General features: G+C 39.4%; 1 protein-coding gene across 1 annotated transcript in view; it reads right to left on the bottom strand.

Moving 5' to 3' along the window:
- Positions 1–13,193, bottom strand: part of man1a1 (mannosidase, alpha, class 1A, member 1) — a 187,076-nt gene that overhangs the window by 35,935 nt on the left and 137,948 nt on the right. Inside the window, exon 5 of the mRNA XM_084737405.1 lies at positions 6,646–6,740. Coding sequence (XP_084593531.1) covers positions 6,646–6,740 — 95 coding nt within the window. The remainder of the gene's footprint in view (positions 1–6,645; positions 6,741–13,193) is intronic.

Below are 13,193 nucleotides of genomic sequence, written 5' to 3' on the forward strand. Positions count from 1 at the left end.
CAATGATAAGTATTTGACAGTATAAAGACAAGCTGTTATTAACGAAAAAAAGGGAGACAAGATAAAACAAAAATCAAAACAGGAAAGTTTTCTCTGATAGTCTTAATTTCACTGGATCTCAGCCGTCTCAGAGCTGTAATTCTTTGTCTTTGTAATTCTTCTACTATAATTATCAAAGCTAAATTCAGGGACAAATGTTCCTCTGTCCATCTGGCAGCAGTGCTACCAGAGTTTGTGACAGATCAATTGGATGAATCGATCGGATCTTAGGAGCATTTTCCGCTCAGTTAGTGGCAATCAATGGGTTTATGCACAGAGCCAGAGAGAAGGAGAGAGTGACGGCGGGGGGGTCCTATGAATCAAGGGCCGGCCTCTGATGCTTTCTGAGGTACAGTACCCCTGATTTATCAGACACCGCAAGTGGCCAAGTTGAGGCTGCTTCAAGTGTCTCCTGAAGATAAATCAACTGCACATCAAGACAAGATTTTCCACTGATCACCCTGATGAATAAATCTATGAAGATTTCTTTTGAACTTCTATCATGATTAATTCAAAATGCTTCCACAAACATGTATGTTGCTTTATCTCAGTGTGTTTCTGGTATTTCATGGATGAGCAATAATTGGTTGAGCTTATTAGTGCAGATTTCCAGTTCGCTGTTCTGCTCAACATCTCTTGCTTCCAGTATATAAATTCTCATAAGGAATTCCCTGACCAGTGTGAACTCTTTTTACAAGCACGAGTCCACTTTTTAAGCTCATTCAAGTGTTTGCCCAAGATAAGGAGTGAAAAAAAAACAAATTAAAAAGCCCCTCCAGTGAAAATTGTGTCTTTAACCTTGTTAACATGTCCATGTGGTGTTTTTCATGTGTTACTAGACATATCAGGAGGGAAATAAGCAGTAAACACCATTTCTGAGCATTTTTTGCTTTGAAACTGCAGTGAGCAAGAGCAGTCTAAAAAAAAACTGATTCAGTCAGGCTGGGTATATGACATCATAAACCTAGAGAACCAATCACAATAACTGAAGTCGTGGTGCTATACATATCATTAGCAATGATGCCAAACCCACAGGAGAGGCCAGATGTAGGTAGTTACTGTGACTGGCTAGCAACACGGAGGAGAAGCCAGGTGCAGCTACTGAGGGGTGGAGGTGGGACTGGGAGGTTGTGCAGTGTGGGGCTCTTTGCATATTCATGAATCTTTGAATACTAAGTGAAGGCAAGGTGTAGAAATACACGTAAACAATTTTAACAAGGTGTTTGAACAGATTTTGCAAAATTTAAAAGTCATCACACACAATTCATTATTTCTTGCAGAGCATTTTATGATCAGAGGTGGACTTTAAGGGGGACAGATAGAGGAAATTATGTTCAGATCTTGCCTATTTGACCCGGGGTGTTGTTTTTTTTCTGACCTCCTGTGATTTAACCTAAGGTTGTTTGTTTTTTAAAAAGTCATATTTGTATTATTTTGACTGAAACTGTATCTATGATATGCAATACAATTAGTGGGAATGATCATTCTTACATTAGAATTTTAATTTTTACTGAAAAACAGTAAATTTGCGAATTTGAGATATTTGTTGAGGTCTGTACCAAACAAATGTTTTCTTTCATCTGAAGAACAAGATTTTTAGGTCAGGGCATCTCAGCAGCACTACAGTGCTTCATTATAATGCTATTTTCCCACGCATTTTTTTCACTTTTCAAACAATTGGGATTTGGTTTTGGTTCTGTAATTTGGATATTGCCTGTGGTCATGCAACACAGTTTGGATAATATTGTAATTAATTGTGCAGCCATAAACCACATCAATCAGTGTTTCTAGGTGTGATGAAGTGAAACAGGTTTGAAACTTTCAACCAGAGAGGGTAGCAAAACATCGTCCAGGAGGAGTTCAAGACTTTTACATATAAATAAGTGCCCATTACATTCAAGCCTTTACCGCCAGTTCAGCCATTCTGTATTTTGCAGTATACCTGAGAATTTAAATCTGGTGTCTGTGGCGACATTACTGCGCTGACGCACTGGTAAGTCATGCATTTTACATCAACCGGGGATGATTGGGTTTGCAGAGCTGAAGGGAGCAACCACAGCAAAGGAGTAGGCAACGGCAACCAAAGGAGAAGCATCCAAGAACAGCTTCTGATGCTCCAGATGAAAAGGAAAATCAGGGGAAGGATTAAAAAAAAGGAAAACAATCAACTTTTCTTTAGCGGAAAATAGATAATTACCTCATCTGGTAACTCCATCATTTAATGTTTGTGTCGTATGTCTTGGCAATGGTTGTGTAATTACTCTCCACGCCAGATGGGGGAGACAAAAGTTCTGCATAGTAGGTTTAAAACCCAAACACTGGTGTTATAATACTCTTTGAAGAGTCAATGGCCAGCTAAAGACGCATTTATATAATAAAGTGATAATGACACAGGACATTTAGTTTTCAAAATACTCACAGACAACTATGTAGTGAAGCCATCCAAGTTGTGTTGTCACAAGCACAACCCAAAACTTCTTGAAGCAGTCTGTACTTATTTACAAGCAGATTTAGTCCTTTAAGATGATGTTATGGTGCACTATGTTCAGTCTAAAGTTTTCATCTTTAGAAATGAATTTAAATATGTAGAGACTTTGACAACAAATACTTTTTTTTGATTAACTTTGGTCTCATTAATTTCCCTGGAGAACCTGCAAACCCATACATTTACTGCATTTATCTTGTCCTCTAAAATGAACACAGCCACTGAGCAAACAGGGTCTATTTGGTGTAGAAACAGCAACATGTTTTAAACTGTGGCCTTGTTTCTTGTGGCCCCACTTGGGCTTTTTAGGTAGCTGCAGGGTAGACTGATAAAAAAAAACTGCAAAGAGGAAATAAAGAGAACAAGGCCATGGAGTGGAGTGGACCTACAATATGATGTCCCAAAACAGACGACGATACTGGGTCACTCAAGGCAAGATGGATGGACTGAGCAAGGACGGAGAGGGAATACAGGAGAGTGGGATGTGAAAAAAAAGGTTTTAAATGAAGATGAAGAAAGAAATGGAGTAAAAACAGACAGAGAGGAGGGAGAAATGGGGATGAAGGGAGAGATGATAATTGGGCCTCATTTGCAAGTGCGTCTGTGTGTCTTTTACAGATTTCTTTTGCTTCAATCTGGGTCAAGGTTATGTAGGCACTCTTAAAAGCTCCTAACTACGCTACTTCAAAAGTACCTCACTGATGTTTCTTCACAACTACCCACTTATGAGAACGTTTGATCTGTTTCTGTGAGTCTCTGCCTCTATCTATGTTTAACCTGCACACAGCGAGTAAAATATGTTCACACTGGGAGACTTTGAAAAGATGTTAAGACGGTCTATTTATCTGACAATCTAACCAGACTGTTGAAAGTATTTTTTCCGAGCTGTGTACTGATATAACTAGGCTTAAGTAGCTGAACATACGACTTAACAGCTGCAACGTTCAACTATTTTAAATTTTAATGCATTACAGGGATAGTTGTCCAAGTTGCCATTATTGACACGTGGGGTTAGTTTGGATTTACCACAGACAACCTAACAGACTGAGACAGCAGTAGATGAGCAACTGCCATGTTCTGCAAGATAAAATTATCGTTTCTGCAGAAGGAGTCTGGTTATGTTGAAGAGAGCGACATTTGGCTTCTGTAAAGGCAGTTTTCTGTCAGAAAAGGCTAGCTGCAGCAGTACATTGCTGTGCTTCCTACACCTCTACTCCTGCTGCTTCTCCAAACTGGGGTGGCTGGACACACTAACATAAGTTGATTCTGTAGCAGACTACAGTCTTATACCATCTTTGGTCATGTTTGACTTCCCTAACTTGCATTTTGCTCTGTCACGGCTCTCTTTTATGAGGCTTGTAGGTGATTGTTCCAGTCCGCCATATTGTAAACACCATACGTGCGCACTGATGCATGTGTAACTGCCAATTTAGGCAATAGTGCAGTGGGTCTAAATTTTGCTCCTACAAAGTCATTTCCAGGAATCAGTAACATACATTTAAACAAATTACTGGTTTGTTTTAGACATATGGCTCCTCTCTTGATGTTATTCTGTCACATGTCTGCATGTCACAAACGAAAAGACAACTTTCAGCTACAAATAGAAGTTTAAGTTCTCTGCTCACTGGCACATCAGCCACTGTGGTGTATAATGTGTGCGTGGCAATGTGTGTGTGTGTGTGTTTTCAGGGATGCTGGTAATGTGCGTGTGTGTGTTTCCAAGCTATCATAGCTCAGTCATGCAGGTAAAGTCATCATCACCGGCAATCTGCTCAGGCCTCTAGGGGATCATGCATACACACACACACACACACAAGTACATGAATTTACACACACGCACACATAGAGACAGAGTTTCTCCCTGGGGTGTTTCTCACTCCAGGGAGGAGGATAAAGGGGGGGCAGAGTCCACTCACCCATACAGACAGAGAGAAAATTAATTTGTCACAGCACGTTTATCGTCAGGACAACCTGCCTTTTAATTAACAGCTGACAAACAGCAGAGTGTTGAGTCTCTCTGGGGAGAGACAGATAGAGAGAAACTGGAGGAGAAAAAACAGTCCTCCACTCATAACATGTGATTGACAGAGGAACTGAACTGTAGGGATATCAGACGTATGAACGTTCTTCACGGTTCCAATGTTCTTGGAGACAGATAATGATATTATCACAGATCCTAACAGGTGACGCTTTGTGCTCAAAGCTTAGAAAAGTAACTGCTCTGTAATATAATTAATAATTTGCATTCTATATTCCATTCTAATGTACGCTGTGATGACATTTATTGTCCACCATAACTACTGCCACACAGGACTGTTTCTACTTTTGTTGTGTTTTGCGCTATGCTAACACCATTGCTGTGCTACTTCCCAGTGTACAAGTATCATTGCCAGTCTTTAAGGCTAGCATTAGCAATAGTCATTGCATCAGTATGGTAAGCTCACATTAGATAACTGTTAGCCATATCAGCCTGCTGTGCTATGCATAGTAACAGTAAGCACAAGACTATCACCAAGAAACACAGTTTAACTCCAAGCTCATTTCTTGGGTTACCAAGTGTTTTGTCTGTTTTCATCCATCTGTTATCACGTTCTTGTAGAGTTTCCTGGTCCCACTGTAGAGGCGGGACCCAGAATCTACAATATGTAAGGAAACACAGAGGGGTGTTATTATTAGCATTATTTTTATGTATTTTTCCTTTTTTTCTGTTTTTTTTCCCCAACGACAATTCACATTTGCACCACTGCAGTTTGCACTTGACTGGTGACACCAGTAAAACAAAACACCAGGAGGCTTTTCCATTGCCACATTTGGCCGCACCAAGTCAAACTGTGCTGTGCTGATTTGCATTTCCATTACCACTACTACCGTGCTGAGCCACGCCCGAGATGGACCTACACTGGAGAGGGGCCAAAGCAACCCAAACCCACCTCCAAAGACAGAGTTTCTTTATGTTCAGCACTCAGTACTTTTGTACCTTCTAACTGAATCTCTGTGCTTTGAAGTTTGTTTTCTCTCCTGTGTTTGCACTTTCAAGTATCTGCATTATTTTACCGTTTCATATTCGGTTTAAAGAAACAGCATGGTTCCAAAGATGTATATGTATGGTGTATCCACTGCTTTACAGCCGCTCAGCCTGAGCTTTGTCAAGCTCGTCTTCAGTTAAAAGATGCACCTTCAAGTGGGCAGCCCTGTTGTAATGGAGATGCAAACCCCTGATGTGCTTGGCTAACGTGCCGAGTCAAACTGAGTCAAGCCAGGTCAGCTCATGTGTATGGAAAAAGACTCCTTCCTCCACCACTGGGACAATTCCTACAGCACTACTCACTTAAGTACACTTGAAAACTAATTTCCTTTTTGGTTTCTCAATATATATCTGTTGAGAAAAACTCTAACAAAGGTTAATAACATTGATAAATAACGTTCTGCATTGGAATTTAATAGCGTAATTTTGGAGAGTGGCATAAATTGTGTTTTTTCTCCTCTGCATTTAATTTGCTTTCATGTCCTTAAAAGCACCTTTTCCAAAAATATGAGATACTATATATAAAAACATAGTAAAGCTGCTTCACAGCTTAGCACCTGAATGCCAAATTACTGTAGACAAAAATCCCAGTTGCTCAGTTTGTACAACCAATAGAAGAAAAGTCTGAAAGATCAGCAACAAAACTAGCTTTATTTCTACATCATTGCCCTGAATGTGTCTCTGCATGTGTGTGTGTGGCCATCGTGTCACAGTGTATTAATAAAGGCTGTCTGTGGCCTATAACCTTGTCAGAGCACTCAGAAACTTTTGGTTTGTCTTTTGAGTGGTAGTTTAGTTTCGGAGCCAGCCGCTGGCATGTAGTCCTGGGTGAAAAAACCAAACAGCTTCTGTCAGACAAGTCCGCTCTGTCATGTAAGACTAAAACATCTCTGCTCCGTGTGCGAGAGCCGAACAAAAAGAGCCTGTGTTCACCCGGCTCACATCAAGCCTCAGACCAAAGAGCTCTTTAAAGTATCAAACCATAAAAACAGACCTGCAGCCTCAAATACCACCAGAGTGGACTGCTGGGAGAGAAAGAGTCAGTGTGTGTGTGTGTGTGTGTGTGTGTGTGTGTATGTGTGTGTGTGCGCTCTACCTCTTGAGGTTAAGCAGAGCCCAAGGGATGCCAGTGGGCGTTTTGAAGGCTGGCAGCAGCTTTTCACCCAGCTCCACCGCCTTTCTACGGAATACCTGAGAAAGAAAGAAAGAGAGAAAGGACAGCGTCTCATTATCAGATGTTTCTCCTCCCAGAAAGAGGACATTGAGAAAGACATAGCACCCCACTAAAGAAACAAAATCACTGTCGACAGGACTTTTACACAGCAACAAGATTTACTCCATTTCAGACCCATTACTCAAGAATACTATGGCTGCTGTTTGACCATGAAAACAATGACACCAGATAACTTTTTTTTTAACTTGATGAGTATTACTGAGAGAAACCATGGAACTGCATTGTTATAAGGCTAGTATTACTATATTACTTTCATTATGGATTAATTTGGATTATTTTATCAGCTAAAGGAGCATTAAAGGACTGCAATAATCATCAAAAATGAGTACTGCAGTCCACATAGTGAGTTGGATCCATAGACGGTATTTGAAAAGGGTTGAATCCCCGTTTAATATACGATCTATGGTCGAAGCGAGTCGCTTCCCTGCGCCCCCTCTTCTCCAGACTTTAGGAAGCTCAGGCAGGCTGCAGAAATACATCAGGATAATTTGATGATAACAAATGACAACAAGTCCTACACTGTAAGTTGATCAGCTGTTTATTACTGTCATTTGTCTGTTAATGTAAAGTTAAGCCTGTTATCCTGAAAACAAAAGCCCACTGCTCTTCAAGTTCAGTGATTGCCTGCCAGACTCCATTAACATATTCATAAATATTCTAAATTTAACTGTCATAAAGATCTACTCCTTCTAAAGAATAATGATGATTTGTTACAAGCAAACAAAACATACTGGCTACAGCATCGTTGCTGGACAAGCGAGTGTTTCAACTTTGCATGTTTCCTTAATCGTAAAATGACCTGACAGGTCATCTGAGACTAAGTACAATAAATAGATTACATGTTTCTCCTTTAATAGACTAATTGCTTAATGTCATTCACCACAACCCATGATATTATGTTCTGAATTGCTTGTTGGCCAGGAGCGCAAAACTCCAAAGATATTCCATTCACTATTGTATAGCAGGGTTTGATATTAATCACTGCCCCATGGCCACAAAAAAACTAGTCTGTGGCCACAAAATATTCCATATAGGTGGTCCCTTGTGAACACCAAGTTTTATCCCCATACTGCTAGCCAACACAACATTATAGTTCCACAAACATCCCAGTAGAGCCCTGCATGGGATTGTTTTCTCAATCCTGATGGACTTCTGGTTATTACTGCCTGCTCCCGCAATGTGTTCGTTCCACTCCTGACAGATTTCTGACCCCTGCAGTAACAAGGTTTCTTTGATTTTGTGTCATTTCCTGTCCCTCAGGGAAAACTGTGGTATTAATAGAGAGATGCATAATTGTTGATAATAACATGGCAAAATTAAGTTCTAGGGCATAATTACACTCTAACTTCTAATTACATTCATTCAGTTAAACAGAAATCTGTTCATCTCTGCTCACTACAGGGACACAGAATATTTGAAGTAAACATGTACAAAGGGAAGAAGACTGGCTGGGGATGCCTGCAGCTCAGCGCAACATGGGGATGGGGAGGGAGAGACCCTGGTGGAGGCACACCTACACCAATGCTGTTGGCAGAGAGACCGTACACTTCACTACTCTGAAGAGGGTCTGAAAAGTCGCCAAAACTGGCGAAAAAGTTGGCAACACGGGCTAAATCCTAGGACCTACAGCTTATTTTTTGACCACAACAAACATAAAACCGCCTGCTCCTGTGAGATTTGCACTGGGTCCTGCGGGATTCCAGTCCGAATGCAGAAAAACAGGACATTTAAGCATTCTGGTTAATACTAGTCTTAGAGAAGGTTTAAAAATAGCCACTGGGAGCAGCAGCACCAGTCAAAGTACAACACCAGCGGATAAATTCCAGTTGCGAGGCCAGTGTTTTCATCCTGGGCCACTTTTGACAAGGACATCTACATGACAAAAGTGAAAATATAATTAATTCACAAGTCAAATTCTTTCAAAACTTGATTTACATTCTAAATGTATTGTTGTGAGTTTTTCAGAATTTACCACCAATACTGTTGTTTAAAAATCTAAACTCTTATTGATGTAAAGCTCCCAGAAGAAGATGTTCATAGCTGACACCTGTAGCAAAGTCCTTCTTTCCTTCCTTCCACTCTCTTTATCCCTTTATTCCAGGCTTTCCCTCTTTCCTGTCTCCTTCCTTTTGTCCGTGTTATCTTTTGCCAGTATCCGTCCCTGGCTGCCTTATTGTTGCTCGCAGCTACATCAATGTTTTCCATCTGTAATTTGAGCGAAATTACAGAGATTTTTTACACCGTATGGTTTCTTAGACAGTCACTAGCAGCATGTAAAAACGTAATTATAAGATACCTTCCAGTGAAAATAATTCCAATAGGCCTTAAAACTCAAAATGAGATGTTAAGTCTGGAGCTGAAGAGGAAACATTTCTGGCACATCCACTGAATATTTCAAAAGGCATGATGTAAACAATTTAACACCAGTTTAATGCTGCAGAAATGAATTTCTGGCCAATTTACCAGTGAAATTAAACAAGTCTGGAAGAATCAGCCTATATCTGATTGAACATGACTAATTACAGTTTGTGGAAACTAAACAGGCAGAATGATTGGACTCTGCACATTCACAACATCCAGCAGTGTTTCCCTTTCGTACATTTGGGTATTACTGCCTCACTACCCAAACTAGAAAGTTCTCTAAAGTTTCTATTTTTGCTGCTAAAAAACAAAAACTTTCTGAGGAAAGTGAATTAAATTTGGATGCTTTAATGATTCTCCGCTTACTAGAGGTGATGAAACTTCAGCAACATCTTGAAAGTAAAAACACAAACTTCTCCTAAACAGCAGTGAGTCGGCTCTCCACCCAGAGAAAGCTGGACTCACTAACCTTTGAGGTTTTTCTCCTTCTATCGGTATCTTTTAGAATAAGACATCACAGGCTGAGCTGGTAAACATGAGCTTGTGTTGTGTGCTTCAGTATAAAGACCATAAATTTATACACTTTTGGAGTAGTGAAGTTAAACTTTTTCCCTCTATTCCACTTGGAGCCACTGGTGCGTGCAGAGACCTGGCGTTGCTTTAAATAACTTCATGATTATTCAACTGTAAAGCAAGAGCAAAAGATCAAATTACCTGGATCTGGAGCCTGAATAAAACTGGGTGATGATGTCCTTGAAAAGTGAATTTGTGGTAAATGCAACATGATTTCTGACCTTTGTCTTAAAAGACCACTGTGTAGGATTTATTGGATTCTAGCAGTGGGTCTGCAGACTGCAACACCTCGTCTCACCTTCCCTTCCAAGCGTGAAGGAAAGCCAACTGTAGCTGTGAAACTCAGGCAAAATGCAAAAAGCCGTGTCTAGAGTTTGAGTTTGGTTTGTCCCTTCTGGGCCACTGTAGAAAATAGGGGTGTTCCAGGTGACTAATTTTCCTGTCGAATTCCCTTTCATAAGAAAACAGACACACCAGACAAACCTGAGCACAATTTAATAATAAACATTGTCCACAAATATTGCATGTATATGAGCCGTTTGAAGCCGCACATTGCTAATTATCCTACAAAACATGACAACAACTAAATATGTTATTTTTTCTAAACGTGTTTCACGTTGGCTGCTGCTCAGTGTAGCTCCACATTGTTTATTCTGACACAACCTACATTGTGGCTGTAGTAACAGTTAAATGGTGTTGTACATTAATAAAATACTAATAAATGGTTTAACCAACTAGTATTTCTGATGCGGACAAGTGATCACGCAGATCCCTAGTTGAAACACGGCGGTGCATCAAGGCGGACTATGTGGAAGAAGACCAGTGATCTCTGTAGATATAAACCGCTTAATCTAAGGTAATGAAAACTCAACAAATGTTATTTTCAGTTGATTATACACTAATTAAACATGCTTATGAATAATATATTCCATTACTGCCATATTCCTCTAATAAACCCAGTTAATGTCCCAATGGGCCTTTAAACTTGAATGGAGTTGTTTGCATCTGGCCAAACTGAGGGAAAAACCTCCACGGTTACAAAAATGGGCTCCAAACACACTTTAATGTGAATCGACATGATCTTTTCAAGGTTATAATGTTTAGGATTTGTTTCTTGGGTGTGTAGCACATTTTTCTTGTTTTTGGCACTATTTGTAACATAATTAATGCTTGATTGTGGACTCATAATAATCATCATGTTTGATTGCTGACCTTTTTCAAACTAGTCGTAATCATGTTATTGGTCTCATTCTGAAATGTTTCTGCTGCAATGAAAAAACTTTTTTTTTTCTTACAATACCTGTCAGTTAGAAATGTTATTGAATTTGATTTTCCAGTTTTAGCTTTTTTCTTAGCATATCTGACCAGACAGCTTTGTAGCAGTTTTAGCTGAGGGGTTATGATGTCTCTTAGGTGTCTGATTTTGTTGGCTGTAAAAAGCGAAGTACTTCCATATTTGGCTCCTGGCGAGGGTTTAGTCAAGCAGTTAAGATAGAATGGGATTTGGACCAAGACGACGTGGTGGACTGTTTGACACTGCTGCCAAGGATTCAGCAGCTTGACCTGAACTGCTGCTGCTGCTGCCCACTGACAAGAGTGAGAATGACGCCATGTCTGTTTTAGTTTTATTGCAATCCACACGTATAAAACCTTTTTATCCCTTGATGTAGAACGGGAGGAGAGCTGCAACAATAAGTCAATTAATTGATTTTTCCATAAAAAAAAGTGTTGCTCTTTTTAGAAGTCATTTTTGTAATTTCTCAAGCAAGAATGTCAACCATTTGTCTGTTTCAGTTTCTTAAATGTAAAGATTTGCCATTTAAATGTCAGAATTTTTTTTCGTCTTTTCTTTTCTTAAAAAAAAAATAAATTACTATTATAATTACACAAGGTCAAATGGGAACATACAGATACTTAATTTTTTGACCTTTCATAGACCAACTGATTAATTGTGAAAATAATCAGCAGATTAATGAAATGAAAAAATAAAATTAAAACAATCGTTAGTTGCAGCCCTAAATGGGAGCGCTCCTTTACCATTGATTTAGTCCATGAGAAATGTTAAAAATAAAACCTTAAGTGGTTTAACTTTAGAATAGAAACAGCCTATCTCGTCCCGTCCTGTCCTGTCCTGAGGAAACAAGTTCACTTGTTAAAGGAAGGACATCATTTACATCCACGAGGCAGTTTAAAAAATCTGTGGAGGCGTCGACGCTGGAACGTTCACACACACATAAAAGGCTTTTGAATCTGGAATACAAATGAAGGAAACCAAGCAAAACTTCTCAACGCTGTTTTACTGCATTCTTTAAAAAAAAAAAAAATCAGCCTTACTTGATTTGCTGCATTTGCAAATCAAACACGGCTCTGATCTGACACAGCCGACTAACTATGAATCTGATTAGGTTTGCAGAAGACAGTCCTATTTTAAATGCCTATTATAACTGCTGCATTAACTCACCAAACATTTGAATGTTGAATTACGTGATTTAATTACAAAGGAACGCTAGTGCTTGAAACATGATTAAAATATTGAACACAAAATGAGGTTAAGCCTCCTAAATAACTCTAAAATGTACTATATGAATAGTATTGATAAAGTTTTATCACTTAAAGCCAAAACAAGTCGTCACAAATCCACCAAATTAGCATTTAAAGTTAGGACAGCAACCCTGCTACCCTCTTTATCTTCTTCAATCTTGTTTGGATTGGATGAACTACAAGTACAAGCATGCAGACCTCTCGTGTTATCATCTTTCCATCAGTGTAGTAATATCTTTCATAAAAACAGAGGTGGTACAGTAGCATACACTGTGTCAGCAAGCTGGCAACTCTGTTCCCAAAGGACCTACCACTCAGCAGGGTGTGAGAGACGAGGGCAGGGTGGAGAAAAGATTTGTGAAGAAGAAAAGCTCAAGAGGCTACTTGTCAAAACAATGCGGCAACTCGACAGCTTTTCCCTCAAAAGTCAGAGGTAGGAAAAGGTTACTGTGAGCTGGAATAAGAAGAGCAGTAACAGAAATATGATATTCACGAGGAATAAAGAATGTATGTCTGAATGACAGTCTGGGATTAAACTATTTAAACATTGTGGGCGAGAAACAGCAATGTCAAAAGGTCCGTATGTTGACAAAGATGCCACACACTTTACACACACACACACAAACACACACGCGAACAAAGTCATGAACATTTGAGCATCTACATTAAATTAAACACCAAAGTCATGACAAAACTTGTTTTTCTCGATTTTGAAAAGCTGTTTTTAGAAAAAAAATGTGACTGTAGAGACTGAGCTGCAAAAACGTTTTAAAAAATATATGTATTTGGTTCCTGTCAAGCTGCCTAACCCCATACAAGCATCTTCATTCATGGTTCGACTGGCTGAGACTCACTTCACCGGATCTTAAATGAAACTAATGACCCCTTGCAAAAGTCAGAACTTTGTGTGAAGGATGACAGGTATGTTGGATTTT

This window comes from Lutjanus erythropterus, chromosome 15 (assembly GCF_056507025.1).
Source record: "Lutjanus erythropterus isolate fLutEry1 chromosome 15, fLutEry1.hap2, whole genome shotgun sequence".
Taxonomy (NCBI): domain Eukaryota; kingdom Metazoa; phylum Chordata; class Actinopteri; order Lutjaniformes; family Lutjanidae; genus Lutjanus; species Lutjanus erythropterus.